A 15913-nucleotide genomic window follows, 5' to 3' on the forward strand; every position below is an offset into this window, starting at 1 on the left:
ACGAAACTTGGGCAGCAAGTTGGAGACACCTAAAGAAACACCATAGCATTCAAACTTCCTCCAATTTATTAGATCAAAATAATAAAAAAGACGGAGGAAAAAAGGACAACGCATTCTATTTTTCCATCGGTCCCTGTTGGATGATTTTTGACTTATTTCCTGAGTACTTTCAGTTCCACAAGAAGGGGTACGTGGCGGGCTAACAGGTTATACGAAACGATTTGCTCTGATGGCCTTACCAGAGAATTTTTATCCACACTCTCGTGAAGGAAATTATTTATTTATTATCCATGTTGAATAAGTGTTTATTAATCTGACCTGTGGCCATATTCAATTTTGTCTCTTACCACGCTATATATATAACCAACTCATCTCTTGGCTACAAACAAGAGAGCGAGAGACACACAAAGAGAGAGAGATGGGAGAGAGTTATGAAGCTCTCTTTGAAACAAAGCAAGCCAAAGGTAGGTTTGCTTACAGGTTGTTTGCATTCTCGATGTTGGCGGGCATTTGTTCGATTTGGTTCTATAGAGCGACTCATGCTCCGGGATGGGGAGAACAAGGGAGATGGGCATGGATGGGGATATTTGCAGCCGAGCTTTGGTTCGGCTTCTACTGGATCATCACTCAGTCGGTGCGCTGGAACCCCATCTATCGTTTCACTCACACCGAAAAGCTCTCTCAGAGGTAAAATTCTCATTCATAATTGACATGCCCACATATTTCTCAGCTTCTCTTTTTTTTCTTTTGAGGAAAAGGAAAGAACATGCCCACATATCATACACGGTCTACATTTAATTAGTCTTTTACCCACATATAATTTAGCGTTCTCACTGAAGTAATCTTTGCTGCTAAAGAGTCAGAGCCGGCCCGAGCCTTAGGCGGAGCCGGTCGCCTAGGCCTCGGCCCAAAGAAAAGCCTCCGGGAGGCAAAGAGAAGATAACCACAGAAGGAAGGGAGAAGGCAAAAAGGAAGAAATAAAGAAAGAAGAGGAGAGAAAGAGATTGAGAGAGAGAGAGAGAGAGAGAGAGAGAGAGAGAGGAGAGAGAAGAGGGGGTGAGGGGCAGAGGTTCCTTGCCCTGTTTTCTGTGACTGACCATGACCAAAAGGAATCAAAGGCCTCATATAAAACGGGAACAGGAGCTGGCTACGAGTCTTCCCCCTTGATGGAAGGGAGGTGGAGAGTTTCCTGGCCTGCGGAGGGGCAATTTGGGAAGTTGTTTTGGGTGGAGAGAAAGAGAGGAGGGATTTGGTTGGCTTGATATACGTCTGAAGCCACTCTTTATCTTTCATCCCTTCTCCTTTTTGGTTTTGGTCTTGGTTTCCTTCCCTCATATTACTCCTGATCCAGCTGGGCCATCAGGAAGAAAGAAAGGGGGGATTGGAGATGGACTTTTTGGAGGGTGGAGATTCTTTTAATTTTTTCCTCTCTGTTTCTTCTCTCCTCTTGGGTGGTAGAGAGAGAAAAGGAGCGAGGGGGTTGAATGGCTGCTGTGCTGTGATGTCGCAGTCGCTGCTTGGGTGCTCTCTTGAAGGGGGAGATGGTGGGATGGGACTTTTATTAATTAGATGGAGTGAATTTCCCATAATGCCCCAAAGAAAGGGGGGATTGGAGATGGACTTTTTGGAGGGTGGAGATTCTTTTAATTTTTTCCTCTCTGTTTCTTCTCTCCTCTTGGGTGGTAGAGAGAGAAAAGGAGCGAGGGGGTTGAATGGCTGCTGTGCTGTGATGTCGCAGTCGCTGCTTGGGTGCTCTCTTGAAGGGGGAGATGGTGGGATGGGACTTTTATTAATTAGATGGAGTGAATTTCCCATAATGCCCCTACTTTCTCTGATAGAGTGGTCCCATGGACAAAGTGCCTCCGGATAACCTTTTCCTATTCTGCTCATGCTTGACATGGTAAACAGTATTGCCAAGCCTCATCTCAGTTATTTAATCAGTTTCATGGCCCTTCTTTTGGAGTAAATACTTTTCCGTTGAATTGGAGAGACTTTTTGTCTATCTTTGTTAGACTCATGCATCCTTGTTGAAATAGTATACCTGATAGCTATTTATTATCATATCTTTTTTTAAAATATTTTATAATTATTAAAAAAAATATTATAAAAAAAGGCCTTATTCACGGAATTCGTTTTAGGCTTTCAAATGTATTAAGCCGCCTCCGTAAAGAGTTTATGTTGGAGGGAATCATTTACAAACATTTAAACCGACTCTTTTTTTTTTTTTTCTGATAAGCAAAAGAACCGGAGAATTCAAAGCTATGCGGCCATGGATTGGTTTTCTAAGGGGATACTGTTTCAGTTTCCAAAGTTTTATAAGACTTGATTTGATGAAATATATTTTCTGTGAAACAAGAATTCGTGGATCCGTAATTTCTTTTTAAGTTTTTCATTAGATATCAATTTCAGCGACGAGTTCTCAATGTTGTGACGTGAACCAGCCAAATTACAATTTTTCAGGGATGCAAACCAGTTGAACTACATGCCGATGTGCATATAATTTTTTATTGTTTTGAGAACGATCATCAGGGCTTCTTTTTCTTATTGAAACTAGCATCAATAAGAAGCTTCAGGCCACGTGCCATAAGATTTTTTTCTTGTTACCATATATGCGAACCACTCCGTGTATTGTGATGATATGTTTAAATGGCATCAATTTATTCTTTTTCTTCTTGTTTTTTTCTTTTTTCGATTATGCGGCATTCAAGTTGCGAAGAACTTTTTCTTACCATTAATTTTTTTATTGAAATTATTTTTTAAATATGAGGTTAGTAATAATTCAATCTTAGCGTAGAACTCATTTTACTTTTATTTTTTGATAAAGGATCATAATATTTTTTTTTATGGAGAGGAGGAAGCAAAAGAGTGTGACATCCTACTAAAGTTATTATTATTAAAGGGTAGGATCAAGTATCATGGAAGTCCAATGAGTTAGGCATTGTGTTGTTATTGTGTATCCAGATCAAAATAAAATTTAAGGTCTGCTCTGGTTGGATTATGGTCTACTAATACTATTGTACTAACCTAAATTTGTCTTTATTTTATTTTATCTTTGTTTATAACAGAAATTTTCTAACCAAGAAATTCTCTCTTAACAAGTTCGGTCAAAGTGAAGGTGAGGACAAGAATTGATAAGACTTAACCTATCTTGTAGTTTTCCCTTTGTTTATACTTTGAAGTCGAGCTTTGCATAACCAAAACCTTTTCATTCTTTTAAAAGTAGAATAAGAGAAAGCCTGACAATATTATGATGAAAGCACAATTATATCCAGAACATTGGCGACAAAAATTAATGGTTTTACCACCTTAATTATTTTTACATTTTACTTGTAGAATACGAATACCACTACCTAAGTTCCAAGATTGAACTCCATACCTTTCATTTGTCAAATAAGGAGAGGAGGCCAACTAGGTTAAAACCTGTCTTCCCAAAACATTTCAAATAAGAGAGCTTTGAAACTCAATTCTGAAATTATTTCTTTATTTCAAAGCTATGTTTGAATCTATAAGCATATAACACTCCTCACAAATGTTGGAGCACTATATTTTGGGCTAGAAATTTTAAAAATGCACTATAGCAGGGTGTAAAAAAGGATGGTCCTTAGCCAAAAATGTTTCATCCCAAAATCTTATTTGAACCAGGACGAAAAATATTTTTTCCCTCGATTCAAAAAAAGAAAAAAAACAACTCAGAGAGAAGGACGAAATAAGATCCTATAATGGAAATGCAATTTCATGCCATATCATAATGGTGCTAGCTTACTTAGCTAGTAAAATTATATGAAAATGGTACTAGGGATCTACATTTGGATGTAGTCCTTACTTGATTTTGGCTTGATTTTATCGCATTCTTATTTTTTAAGGAAAAAAATATTCTGCTTTGTCATTTCCACACTATATCATCCATGCATTCTAAAAAGAAATCATGATCGACATAAATTGTGCATTGACATGCATGACAGGTTGTATTGATGCATAATTTCCTTACTTTTATCATTTGAAATAGAGATGAAGCTGAGTTGCCAAATGTGGATATATTCGTGTGCACTGCGGACACTATTGTAGAGCCACCCATCCTGGTCATCTCCACTGTTCTCTCAGCCATGGCATACAATTACCCTCATGAGAAGCTAAGTGTCTATCTCTCTGATGATGCTGGGTCTGTTCTGACTTTCTATGCCCTTTGGGAAGCATCTCGCTTTGCAAAGCATTGGCTTCCATTTTGCAAGAAATATAATGTGGAGCCACGGTCACCAGCCGCCTATTTTTCCAAATTAGGCAACCCCCGCAATGCATGCATCCCAAATGAATGGTCTTCGATGAAGGTAATAGTATGAATAAGTGGTACGGCTCAATTTTTATAAATATTGGCATGTTAGCTGGCCCATGCTCAACCTTAATGTCTGATTCGCTGTTTAAAAAAAAGCTTTGTTCAGTGAAAGGAACGCTTGTAGTAAATTAGTATAAAACAAGGCAACAACTTATTTCTATTTAATTTGTCATCACAATTTTCCATTTCGCAGAATCTATATGAAGAGATGGCAGATCGCATCGATTCAGTGGTAATGCTAGGCAAGATCCCTAAAGAACTCAAAGAAAATAAAGGATTTTCTGAATGGAGCTCAGGGATGACTTCACGAAACCATCCACCCATCGTTCAGGTACTGCTACACTTGGTACTGGAAGAACAAAACAAAACCTTATTGGGAGAAAACTGTTACTGCGTAGAATTTTGGATTATTTTAGAGTGGTATAATTGGGACATGACTTCAAGGTCTAAAGTTTTCATATGAAAATTAAACTAGTTGTTTGAACTCTTTGCCAGATTGTAGGAAGAGACTTTAGGTTCATGTCTATAGGAAATGTAATTGGTGAAATCATAAAATGTGTGGTTGATCTGTGTAGCATAAGTTATGGACGAATTGAACTAAGCTATAGTTTAGAGGTTGCGCCCATCCTTCAAATGTGGGGCGATTAGAGCTGTCCAACTAGAGCTAATTATATTGTTTTTCTTTGTTGCTTTTTCCAGATCTTAATTGATGAGAGAGACCAATATTCAATAGACAGCGATGGAAATGCATTACCAACCTTGGTGTACATGGCACGAGAGAAGAGACCTCAACATCATCATTACTTCAAAGCAGGGGCTATGAACGCATTGGTAATATAACTATGTTAGATTTTTCTCGCAATTTTTGGGAGATAGGCTTGCTTTCTTTTTTCTTTCTTTCCTTTTTCTTTCCTCATTTGTATGAGCTTTCAGACCTGTTGTAGTTAGTTGAGCGCTGTAAATAGTCCTGGGCTTAGTTTGCAGATGCAGGGTTAAATGAAAGCAGGTAGCAGAATCAGATGTTCGATTAATATCCTCTCTTTAGGTAGTCCACAATATGGAATTGGCATCCTTTCTAGACAACTGACTTCTATAGTAGATTTAACAACACAATTAATCATATTTTAGGAGAAATAACATGATAAATCTAGAATCGACTATAAACAAGTATTGAATATTGCATATGGTCTGAGACTCAACCAGCTGACCTAACTTATCATGCTTGAAATCTTAAGGTTTTGCTTTCGGAGCAGCCTGTAAGTATTTGGTACTGTTAGTATTGTTAGTATTATGAAATTATATTTATGAAAAGATATTTTAAATAACCCAACCCTATTATGATTTCAAAATTTAATTTATGAAAAAAATGCCTTTAAACAATGCAACCTGATCTTGTACAGATAAGGGCGTCATCAGAGATAAGCAACAGCCCTATCATCCTCAATTTGGACTGCGACATGTACTCGAATAACTCGGAATCCATCAGACATGCATTATGCTTCTTCCTAGATGAAGAGAAGGGTCAGGACATTGGCTTTGTTCAATATCCCCAGCTCTTTGATAATGTCACCAAGAATGATCTTTATGGCTATTCCTTCAATGTGGCCACTAAGGTTAGTACTAGCAAAGGCTCATCACTATCGAGGTTTCAGTTATGTTTCTCTAGTCTTGTACTAGCTGTGATCACAGCTATATCCAGTATGGAGTATATGACCAATCAAGTAATTTTATGGATTTTGTTATCAAATCATACGAGGAGCTAATAACAAAATCATTTTTAATGTCTCGTAAGGTGGTGTTCCCTGGCTTTGATAATTGGGGAGGGCCATGGTATGCCGGCACTGGATGCTTCCACAGAAGAGAGATCCTTTGCGGGAGGAAGTATAGCAAGGATTACAAGGAAGATTGGAAGAGAGGCATTGAGAGAAAAACGGCTAAAAGTGCTTGCATACTGGAAGAGAGAGCAAAGTCTCTTATTACCTGCACCTATGAGCACAACACCCAATGGGGACAGGAGGTTCTTCTTTTTGTCTATCTGTGTATCTATCCATCTGTCTGAATGTGTATGTATTTATCTATCTATCTATCATTTAATGCAGATTGGGCTGAAGTATGACTGTCCTGTGGAGGATGTCATCACAGGCCTATTAATTCAATGTAGGGGGTGGAAGTCCGTCTATTTCAGTCCTTCAAGAAAAGCCTTTTTAGGTGTTGCTCCCACGACACTGGCACAATCGCTGGTGCAGTGGAAAAGAGGGAGCGAGGGGAATTTCCAAATCTTTCTTTCCAAGTACTGCCCCTTCATACTTGGTCGTGGCAAAATCAAGCTTGGACTTCAGATGGCCTATTGCGTTTATGGCTTGTGGGCTCCAAGCTCACTCCCTACACTCTATTACCTTGTGATTCCTTCCCTTTGCCTCCTCAAAGGCATATCCTTATTTCCAAAGGTACGGACATGCCTCTCTTTTTCCCTTCCATCAAGCATGCATGTTTGAACGAATCCTAACACAAATATACTGATGTCAAAATTAGATCACGAGCCCTTGGTTCCTGTCCTTTGCCTATGTCACCATTGGGAAGCATGTGTATGGGCTCGTCGAATCACTGCAATGTGGTAACACATTGGCTGGGTGGTGGAACTTTCAGAGGATGTGGATATTGAGCAGGACCACCTCATTCCTCTATGGCTTCACTTCTACCATCTTAAATTTGCTGCGGATTTCTAAGATGGGGTTCGCAATCACAGCAAAGGTTTCTGATGGCGATGCCTCTAAAAGATACGAGCAGGATGTCTTGGAATTGGGGTCATCGTCCTCAATGTTTGTTATCATAGGAGCAGTCGCAATGCTGAATCTTCTTTGCTTGGTGGGAGGACTCCAAAGGCTGGTGGTAGATGGAGGAATTATGGGTCTTGAGCCATTATTCATTCAAATTCTTCTCTGCGGGCTGGTGGTGGCCATCCATTTGCCCATTTATGAAGCTCTTTTCATACGAAAGGATAAAGGCAGCTTACCCCTCACTGTCACATTTCTCTCCCTTGGTTCTGCGGTGTTGGTGTCTCTGCTAACTATGGTATAAATCACTAAAGTGCTGAACAAGTACTTTTGGTCTTCACATGGCTTCATAATCCTTTTTATAGAATGTTTTTTTTAATTTTTCCTTCGCTTTGTTGTTGTAGTCCTGAGAGTAATGGTATAAGTTAGTCCCTTGGCCCAAGTGCAATTTGGACTGTTAAGAAGGTAAAAAAATTCTGTCTTGAGGTACCACAGTTACAGCCTTTAGGACTTGAGTTTAAATTTCTACTTACATTTTTGATAGCAAAGTTGACGAAATTTATGTACCATAAATACTCATAATCAGTAATAAATCAAATATTGCTTTGTAGCATACTGTCATCGGACCGGGATATTCATTGAATGCCAGCACCTGGGAAATTCTGAGCAGGACATACTACTTTCATTAAGAAACATAGAAGCAAGTATGCCGCGTAATCGGATATAGTCCTCAAGCAACATTGCCCATCTTGTTGGGTAAGAGCAGTCTGAAGCCAGTCTTGAAACCGGGTAAGAAACATGTAAGTGGTCTTTTTTTTTTTTTGCGCTGAAGTGTAAGTGGTCCTATGAGTGAAAGGCTTTTTTTTGCTAATGACAGTTGCAACTTACAAGTAACGTCACACCTAACTACTTTTGCTCTCAAATTGAGCCATGTCGTGGACAATGCACGAAAGTACCCGTATTCTCCCTCACCTAAATTTCTTTGTGTAGTTTTGTCATTATCAAAAGAAGGCAGAATTTTGGATATGAAAGGATATTCCTTCTATATTCCTCTATTTTGTATATTGATTATAAAGCTTCTATATATACATGAACTTGAGATGCTAAAAATAATGAAAAGAATAAAAGAATCTAGCCAGTACAATCAATACATCAAGCATAGGATAAGAATAAATGCAGAACAAACTAACTAACTCTATAGCTATACAGAAAAGCATATTCTAGATATGCACGTATCATCAATTATACAAGTCAACATTTTTTCATCATTTAATCAACTTGGTGCTTCCACATATGTTGTTGACTTGTCGTGTACTTTTCAATACTCCCCCTCAAGATAAGAGTAAATAGAACGAACTCCTATCTTGTCCAACAACTTGTTAAACTGTACAACACCCAGTGGTTTTGTAAAAATATCTGCAACTTGTAAATTTGAAGCCACATGAGAGGGTTCCAATAATTCCTCTTGAATTTTTTAATGATATGACAATCCAGTTCTATATGCTTTGTTCTTTCATGGTAAATTAGATTAGATGCAATATGAATTGCAGCTTGGTTGTCACAAAATAACTGAGCTGGTTTTTCAAGATTAATGCCCTTATAAATAGATTAAACCGAGTCAAAAATTGTCTCATGCCCTTATAAAGTATGCAGACACTGGCTCGACTGGAGGCAACTTGAACGAGAAAGAAGTGATAGTTATTATCGACATATGTATAGCATCTGGGATGCTGCTATTGGTCGCAAGTGGATATGTTACATCTGGCATAAGATGCTCAAAAGTAAAAATAAATTACGTTTTTTTCTCAGAAAAGAACAAAACATGGAGTTGCTATTTTTTAAGTCCATGTACTCATCAATTCAATCATTAGATTGCACTCTGCATTAATCCCAAAGCACTCCGAACTCCTTCGATAATGCAATCCCTGTCCACAGGCCAAGTGTGACCCAAGCAACCTCATTCAACTATTCTACTTTACAGTTACGTTCATGTGCAATATTATCCAAATGAAATGGTCATATTCTGGAACTTCAACCCTTTAATCTTTATAACATCTGTGCATATATGACAAATATTAGGTATTGTCATTGATTAAGCTCTTGACAACTGTATTATGTCTTTTTAAACCTCCAAAGCCCACCTTCTAAAAGATCCAAATAAACATTTTTAGGGTTAAACACCTTGGGTGGGCTAGCCTGAAGGCAATGATGGAGGTAGCGACATAGGAGATAAGGCAGAGTTATAAGACAGATATAAAGCAGATAAGGCAGAGCCATAAGACCGATATTGTGGAGTTGAAGCGAGCTGTGAGATAAAGATACAATCTTTGACGGCTCAGCTTGACCAGATTTCAACTTTATTGTAGAGATTTGCCCCTCGGGTAAATAACTTTATTGTAGAGATTTACATAACTATAACGTATTTTTGTACGAGTGTAATGACTTTCGTATTCTTAACTTCTAAAGTTTTTATTTTTTCTTGTAGCTTGCTGATACTCATCTACTCGTAGAGATGATGATGATGTAGCCATGTGCAGTGATTGATTATACCCCTATTTAATTTTGATGAGCTCAAAGCATTTGAGTATATTTCATGTGGTATTAATGAATTCAATCTAGTGTTTCAGGTGAATATATGTGAATTTATGATTAAGTGTCTCAAGCTTTGGTTCAAAATAAGTTGGACAAGTTTTGAACTCCATTTGAACCAAGGGCTGACTCTCGAGTTGACTTCGGAAGATTACGAGTCAACTCCAAGTGTTTTAGAGGTTCTGGCACAAGCTCGAGTCGACTCTGGTACACTACGAGTCGACTCCGACTAAGAACAGACAGAAGGACAGAAAGATGAATTTCAGACCCTGTCACCGAGTCGACTCCGAAGATCTCGAGTCAACGCCGATGCTTGCCGAGTCGACTCCCGACGGTTCCGAGTCGACTCCAAGGAGTAACAGACAGAAAGACAGAGAAGTGTCTTCTAGACCCTGTTACCGAGTCGACTCCAGAAGGATGCGAGTCGACTCCAATGTTTGGCGAGTCGACAAGTCATGCCAGAGTCGACTCTTAGAGGAAAGCAGACTGAAAGGCAGAGAACCAAACTCAGTGACCCTGTGAACAAATCGACTCCAAGAATTACAGAGTCGATCCCAACTTAGCCGAGTCGACCCCAACAAAGTGCGAGTCGACTTCGAGGCAGCTCAGATCAACAAACAGAGGATCGGTTTTTCGGGCTCTGAGAGCCGAGTCGACTCCAAGAGGATCCGAGTCGACTCGAGAGAGAAATGCAGAAAAATAGATCTCTGAAATCCTGAGAACGAGCCATCTCCAAAATGCCGAGTCATCTCCAAATGTTGGCCAGTCGACTCCAGGTTTGGTCCGAGTCGACTCGAGGACGGAACAGCACTTTAATTCAAATCCTGAACAGTAGGCGAGTCATCTCCAGTAAAGCAGGAGTCGACTCCAGCAACAGCCGAGTCGACTCCGACCCCAACGGATACATTGTCAGGAGGTGCAGACCGTGCAAAACAGCCACAAATCAGTGTCTAACAGCTATTTTTCAAAAGGGATTGTTTAAATAGCTAGAGTAAACAGTAGTAGAAAGAAGAGAGCTATTCCATTCAAGTAAAAATGCATTTCCACCTACCAAGAGTTCTCAAGAGTAAATACAAGCAAAAGAAGGAAGAGGTGCATTCAACTCCATCCGACAAGCACTTCCTTCGCTTTCAAGGCTCTCCTACTATTCTCAAATCTTCAGTACTTTTCAGAGGAGACCCAGAAATCAAGAAGTCCCTACTTTCCATTCCAAAATCTGTTTGAGGGCTTCTAACCTTTACTTTGCATTTATTGTTTTCACATCTGCTTGTTTAGAAGCTTTCTCTATGAAATCCCAAACACTACTTTTCTTACTTGATTCAATCAGGAGATTGAATCAAAGGTTGTAAGGTTTGTTGGTGAGCCAAGGTTAAAACCAATGGTATAAGGGTTTGATTGTGATCCCGAAAAAACAATCGGGTGGTTCTAGTCGATGAGCCTGTAAAAATCGACCGAGTTTGTTGTGATCTCGCGAAAACAACAAGTTGGGTTGTGAACTTGTAAAATAACCAACTGTAATCCAAGAAATTATAGTGAACTCCCAAGTGAAGCTTAGGGAGTGGATGTAGGAGCGAGGGTTGGCTCCGAACCACTATAAAATCTCCTTGTGTTTGCATTGGCTATTTGTCTCTTCCAATCTCCTCATCAAGAAGCTTAATTAACTTGCTTGCATTAGATTCAATTATTTACTAATCAAGTTTTTAATTGGTCAAGAATTAATCGAAACCCAATTCACCCCCCTCTTGGGTTGTCTCTTTGGGCAACAAGTGGTATCAGAGCCGGAGCTCTTATATTAAAAGAGTAAAAGATTAAAATGACAACCCCTTTTGGATCTTCTCTTAGTGAGGGGCAATCCACCAATAGGCCTCCATTCTTCAATGGAACTAACTACATCTATTGGAAGGCTAGGATCAGGATATTTGTCCAAGCTCAAGATTATGATGTTTGGGACATCATAATGAATGGACCACATATTCCTTCTATCTATGTTGATAACATTGCTATACCTAAGTTTGCGAAAGATTGGGATGATAATCATAGAAGGAAGGCACAACTAAATGCTAAAGCAATGAATGTTCTTTATTGTGCCTTAGACCATAATGAATTCAATAGAATCTCTACTTACAATTCTGCAAAAGATATATGGGATAGACTTGAAGTGACCCACGAGGGCACAAATCAAGTTAAAGAAACTAAAATTAACATGCTAATTCATAAATATGAACTATTTAAAATGAACACTAATGAAACCATTTCTTGCATGTTTACTCGATTTACTGATATTGTTAACGGCCTAAAAAGCCTTGGCAAAAGTTATACTAACAGTGACCTTGTCAGAAAAATCTTCGATCTTTACCAAAGTCATGGGAAGCCAAAGTAATGGCAATCCAAAAAGCTAAAGACTTAAACAAGCTGCCACCCGAGGAGCTCCTTGGATCCTTGATGACACATGAGCTCACAATGAAGAAGAGTCCTCCCACAAGAAAAAATGTAATTGCCCTTAAGTCCACTTCTTCTAACAAGGATCCCTCTTGCAGTAGCAGCAGTGAAGAAGAAGACAATGAGGGAGATAAAGATGAGGCTCTTCTCATGCGAAAGTTCAGAAGATTCATCAAACGGAAGAAGTCCTTTCATCAGAAGAGAGGTTCCTCAAGTTCCTACAACAAGCATAAAGGTAAGAACAGGAAAAGTGAGGGAATCGGATGCTATGAATGCAAGAAGCCGAGACATTTCAGAATCGACTGTCCTTTGCTGAAGAATGGCAGCAAATACAAGAAGAAGAAAGCTCTTGTCTCCACTTTGACAGACTCCAATCAATCATCATCATCATCGGATGAGAAACAAAAAGAAAAAAGCAAATTTTTGTTTTATGGCGAACGAAAATGAGGTAATATCTGAAACACATTTAGATTTTACCTTTGATGAATTGTATGATGCTTTTAATGAACTAATGGATGAATATAAGACAATAAACCTTAAAATAAAGAATTGAAACTAACTAATCAATAAATTAATTAAGGACAAGGACTCTATCATAAAAGAAAATTTAGAACTTAAAACAAGCAACCTGTGACTAGCAAGCAACTCACTGTACTTTGGTACCGGACTAATTGCTAACTCAAAAAACTAATGCTTTAATTAAAGATAACGAAAGACTAACTAAGAAAGTTTCAGAACTTAAAAACAGTAACCGAACTCTAAAAGATAACTTTACAAAAGATCTAAATTTACTAAAAATAGAAAAACTGAACTTAACAAAAGAACTTGAAAAATATAACCTATAGTTGAGAAGTTTACCTTTAGTTCTGAAAAACTAGAAATGATTCTTAATAGTCAAAGAGCTGTATTTAATAAAGCCGGTTTAGGGTATAAGCCTAACAACAAGCAAAAATTTCTTAAAAACTTTTTTGTAAAAGCCGAGGAAAGTAAAACCAAAAATATAACTTATTTTTGTTGTGGAAAAGTAGGACATATAGCAAATGTATGTAACCACAAAAAAACTGAATTTAAAAGAATGATTAAAAAGATTTGGGTTCCAAAAGGAACCAACTTTACTAACCTTGAAGGACCTAAGAAAACTTGGGTACCTAAAATTGTATGATTTTCTTGTGCAGCAGTGTCTTGCAGCCAAGGTCAACAAACACTGTTGGTACTTGGATAGTGGCTGCTCAAGACACATGACGGGTGACAAGGAACAATTCTTCACCCTAGAGCCTAAAGAGGAAGGTGCGGTGACTTTTGGAGACAACAACCAAGGTCACATCATTGGTATAGGTAAAATACAAATCACCCCTTCAACCTTCGTTGATAATGTACGGTTTGTAGATGGTCTTAAGCATAACTTACTTAGCGTTAGTCAATTATGTGATAAAGGTTTTGATGTTCTGTTTAAGCCATCCTTATGCATTATAACCAACTCAATTGACAGTAGCTTAGTATTCAAAGGAATAAGACGTGGCAATGTTTCTATAGTAGATCTTGAAGATCTTGCCAAAAATAGCCGTTGCTTAGTAGCTAGTGATTCTAAAGTCAATGATGCAAGTTAGTTATGGCACTGTAAATTGGGTCATGCAAGTATGGATACAATATCAAAATTAGTTAAAAGAGATTCTGTGATTGATTTGCCAAAACTAAAGTATGAGAAAAATAAAATTTGTGAAGTATGTCAATATGGCAAACAATCTAAAAGCTCCTTTAAATCCATAAATTGTGTCTCTACTACTAGATCCCTTGAACTACTTCACATGGATTTTTTTGGACCAACTAGAATCACAAGCCTTGGTGGAAACAAGTATGGCCTTGTCATTGTAGATGATTTTTCTAGATACACATGGGTCATATTTTTAGCTCATAAAGATGAAGCATTTTCAGTATTTAAGAAATTTCATAAGGAAGTAACTAACTCAAGAAATGCTTCAGTTATAGCTATTAGGAGTGATCATGGAACGGAATTTGAAAATCATCTATTTGATGAATTCTGTAGTAAAAAGGGAATAACTCATAATTTCTCTGCACCTAGGACAACACAACAAAATGGAGTTGTGGAAAGAAAGAATAGAACCCTAGAGAAAATGGCTAGAACCATGTTGTGTGAAAGTAACCTTCCAAAGTATTTTTGGAAAGAAGCCATTAACACATCATGTCATATATTAAATAGAGTTCTATTAAGACCAATTATAAAGAAAACACCTTACGAACTTTGGAGAGATAGAAAGCCCAAAGTAAACTACTTTCATGTGTTTGGATGTAGGTATTTCATTCATAATAATGGCAAAGATAACTTAGGTAAATTTGATTCCAAATCTGATAAAGGTATCTTTTTGGGATATTCTACATCAAGTAAGGCTTATAGAATCTTCAACAAAAGAACCCTTGTAATTGAAGAATCCATCCATATTGTTTTTGATGATTCTAATGATGCTTCCTCCAGCAAGAGAGTAGTATTTGATGATGAGCAGGAATAATTGAAGAAAAGATGGATCACACGACTCTACAAGAGGATGAACCCAAGCAAGTTGAAAAAACTACAACAAGCCAAGATGTACGTAATTGCCGAACATGGGCTTACAAAGGCTTGGAGGTATGCTCACAGTCATCCTAAAGAATTAATCTTAGATGATCCATCTCAACCTGTTAGAACTAGAGCCTCTCTTAGAAACTTAAATAATTATCTTGCATTTGTTTCACATTTAGAACCTAAAAACATTGAAGAAGCTGAAAATGATGTAAATTGGATAAATGCTATGCAAGAGGAACTTAACCAATTTACAAGAAATAAAGTATGGAATTTAGTTGAAAGACCCACTGAATACTCAATAATAGGAACTAAATGGATATACAAAAATAAACTTGATGAAAATGGAGTTGTGGTTAGAAACAAGGCTAGACTAGTAGCAAAGGACTATAATCAAGAAAAAGGTATAGACTTTGATGAGATTTTTGCTCCTGTAGCTAGACTTGAGACAATTAGATTGTTACTAGCATTTGCATGTAATAAAGACTTCAAATTATTCCAAATGGATATAAAAAGTTCCTTCTTGAATGGGTATATTAATGAGGAGGTTTATGTAGAACAACCTCCTGGTTTTCAGAATCATCAATACCCCAATCATGTTTAGAAACTAAATAAAGCACTTTATGGCCTAAAACAAGCCCCTAGAGCATGGTATGAAAGACTTAGCAAATTTCTATTAGACCATGAATATTTTTGAAAAAGAAAAACAAAAATATGTTGGTAGTGCAGATTTATGTAGATGATATTATTTTCGGTGCTACTAACAATCGTCTTTGCGAAGAATTTGCTGAATTAATGTAGAGTGAATTTGAGATGAGTATGATGGGAGAATTGAACTACTTCCTCGAACTTCAAATCAAATAATCCAAGAAAGGAATTTTCATCAATCAAGCTAAATACATCAAGAAAATACTAAAGAAGTTTGATATGGATGGAAACAAGTCAATTGGCACTCCCATGAGCTCATCATGCAAACTAGACAAAAATGAATCAGGTAAATCAGTAGATCAAAAGCTATATAGAGGTATGATAGGATCTTTACTATATCTTACAGCAAGTAGAACTGATATCATGTTTAGTGTATGCATGTATACCAGATATCAATCTAATCCTAAGGAATCACACCTAATTGCAGTTAAGAGAATTTTTAAATATCTCATAGGAACAAAAAATATAGGTCTATAATACTCTAAAGAATCAAGCATA

The 15913-nt window shown here is 37.6% G+C and overlaps 1 protein-coding gene across 2 annotated transcripts; it reads left to right on the forward strand.

Annotated features, from left to right (window-relative positions):
- The first annotated feature begins 378 nt into the window (after positions 1–378).
- On the forward strand, positions 379–7636 carry LOC103698010 (cellulose synthase-like protein E6). Of its 2 annotated transcripts, XM_039118216.1 has the most exons (8): positions 379–687; positions 4007–4325; positions 4524–4661; positions 5030–5161; positions 5731–5943; positions 6123–6347; positions 6430–6777; positions 6863–7636. In XM_039118216.1, the coding sequence occupies exons 1-8, from the start codon at positions 419–421 to the stop codon at positions 7406–7408; spliced, it is 2190 nt and encodes a 729-aa protein (XP_038974144.1). In that variant the 5' UTR covers positions 379–418; the 3' UTR covers positions 7409–7636. The 2 variants fall into 2 exon arrangements, with proteins under 2 accessions (XP_038974144.1, XP_038974145.1); XM_039118217.1 differs by lacking the exon at positions 4007–4325 and having other exon boundaries at positions 410–687.
- Positions 7637–15913: the final 8277 nt, after the last annotated feature.

The sequence above is a fragment of the Phoenix dactylifera genome, unplaced genomic scaffold (genome assembly GCF_009389715.1).
Source record: "Phoenix dactylifera cultivar Barhee BC4 unplaced genomic scaffold, palm_55x_up_171113_PBpolish2nd_filt_p 000320F, whole genome shotgun sequence".
In the NCBI taxonomy this organism is placed as follows: domain Eukaryota; kingdom Viridiplantae; phylum Streptophyta; class Magnoliopsida; order Arecales; family Arecaceae; genus Phoenix; species Phoenix dactylifera.

Coding starts and splice junctions, on each gene's coding strand:
- LOC103698010 (XM_039118216.1), top strand. CDS start 419: ATGGGAGAGAGTTATGAAGCTCTCTTTGAAACAAAGCAAGCCAAAGGT. Junction 5,944..6,122: donor CCTTCAATGTGGCCACTAAG/GTTAGTACTAGC, acceptor ATGTCTCGTAAG/GTGGTGTTCCCTGGCTTTGA. Junction 6,348..6,429: donor ACACCCAATGGGGACAGGAG/GTTCTTCTTTTT, acceptor CATTTAATGCAG/ATTGGGCTGAAGTATGACTG.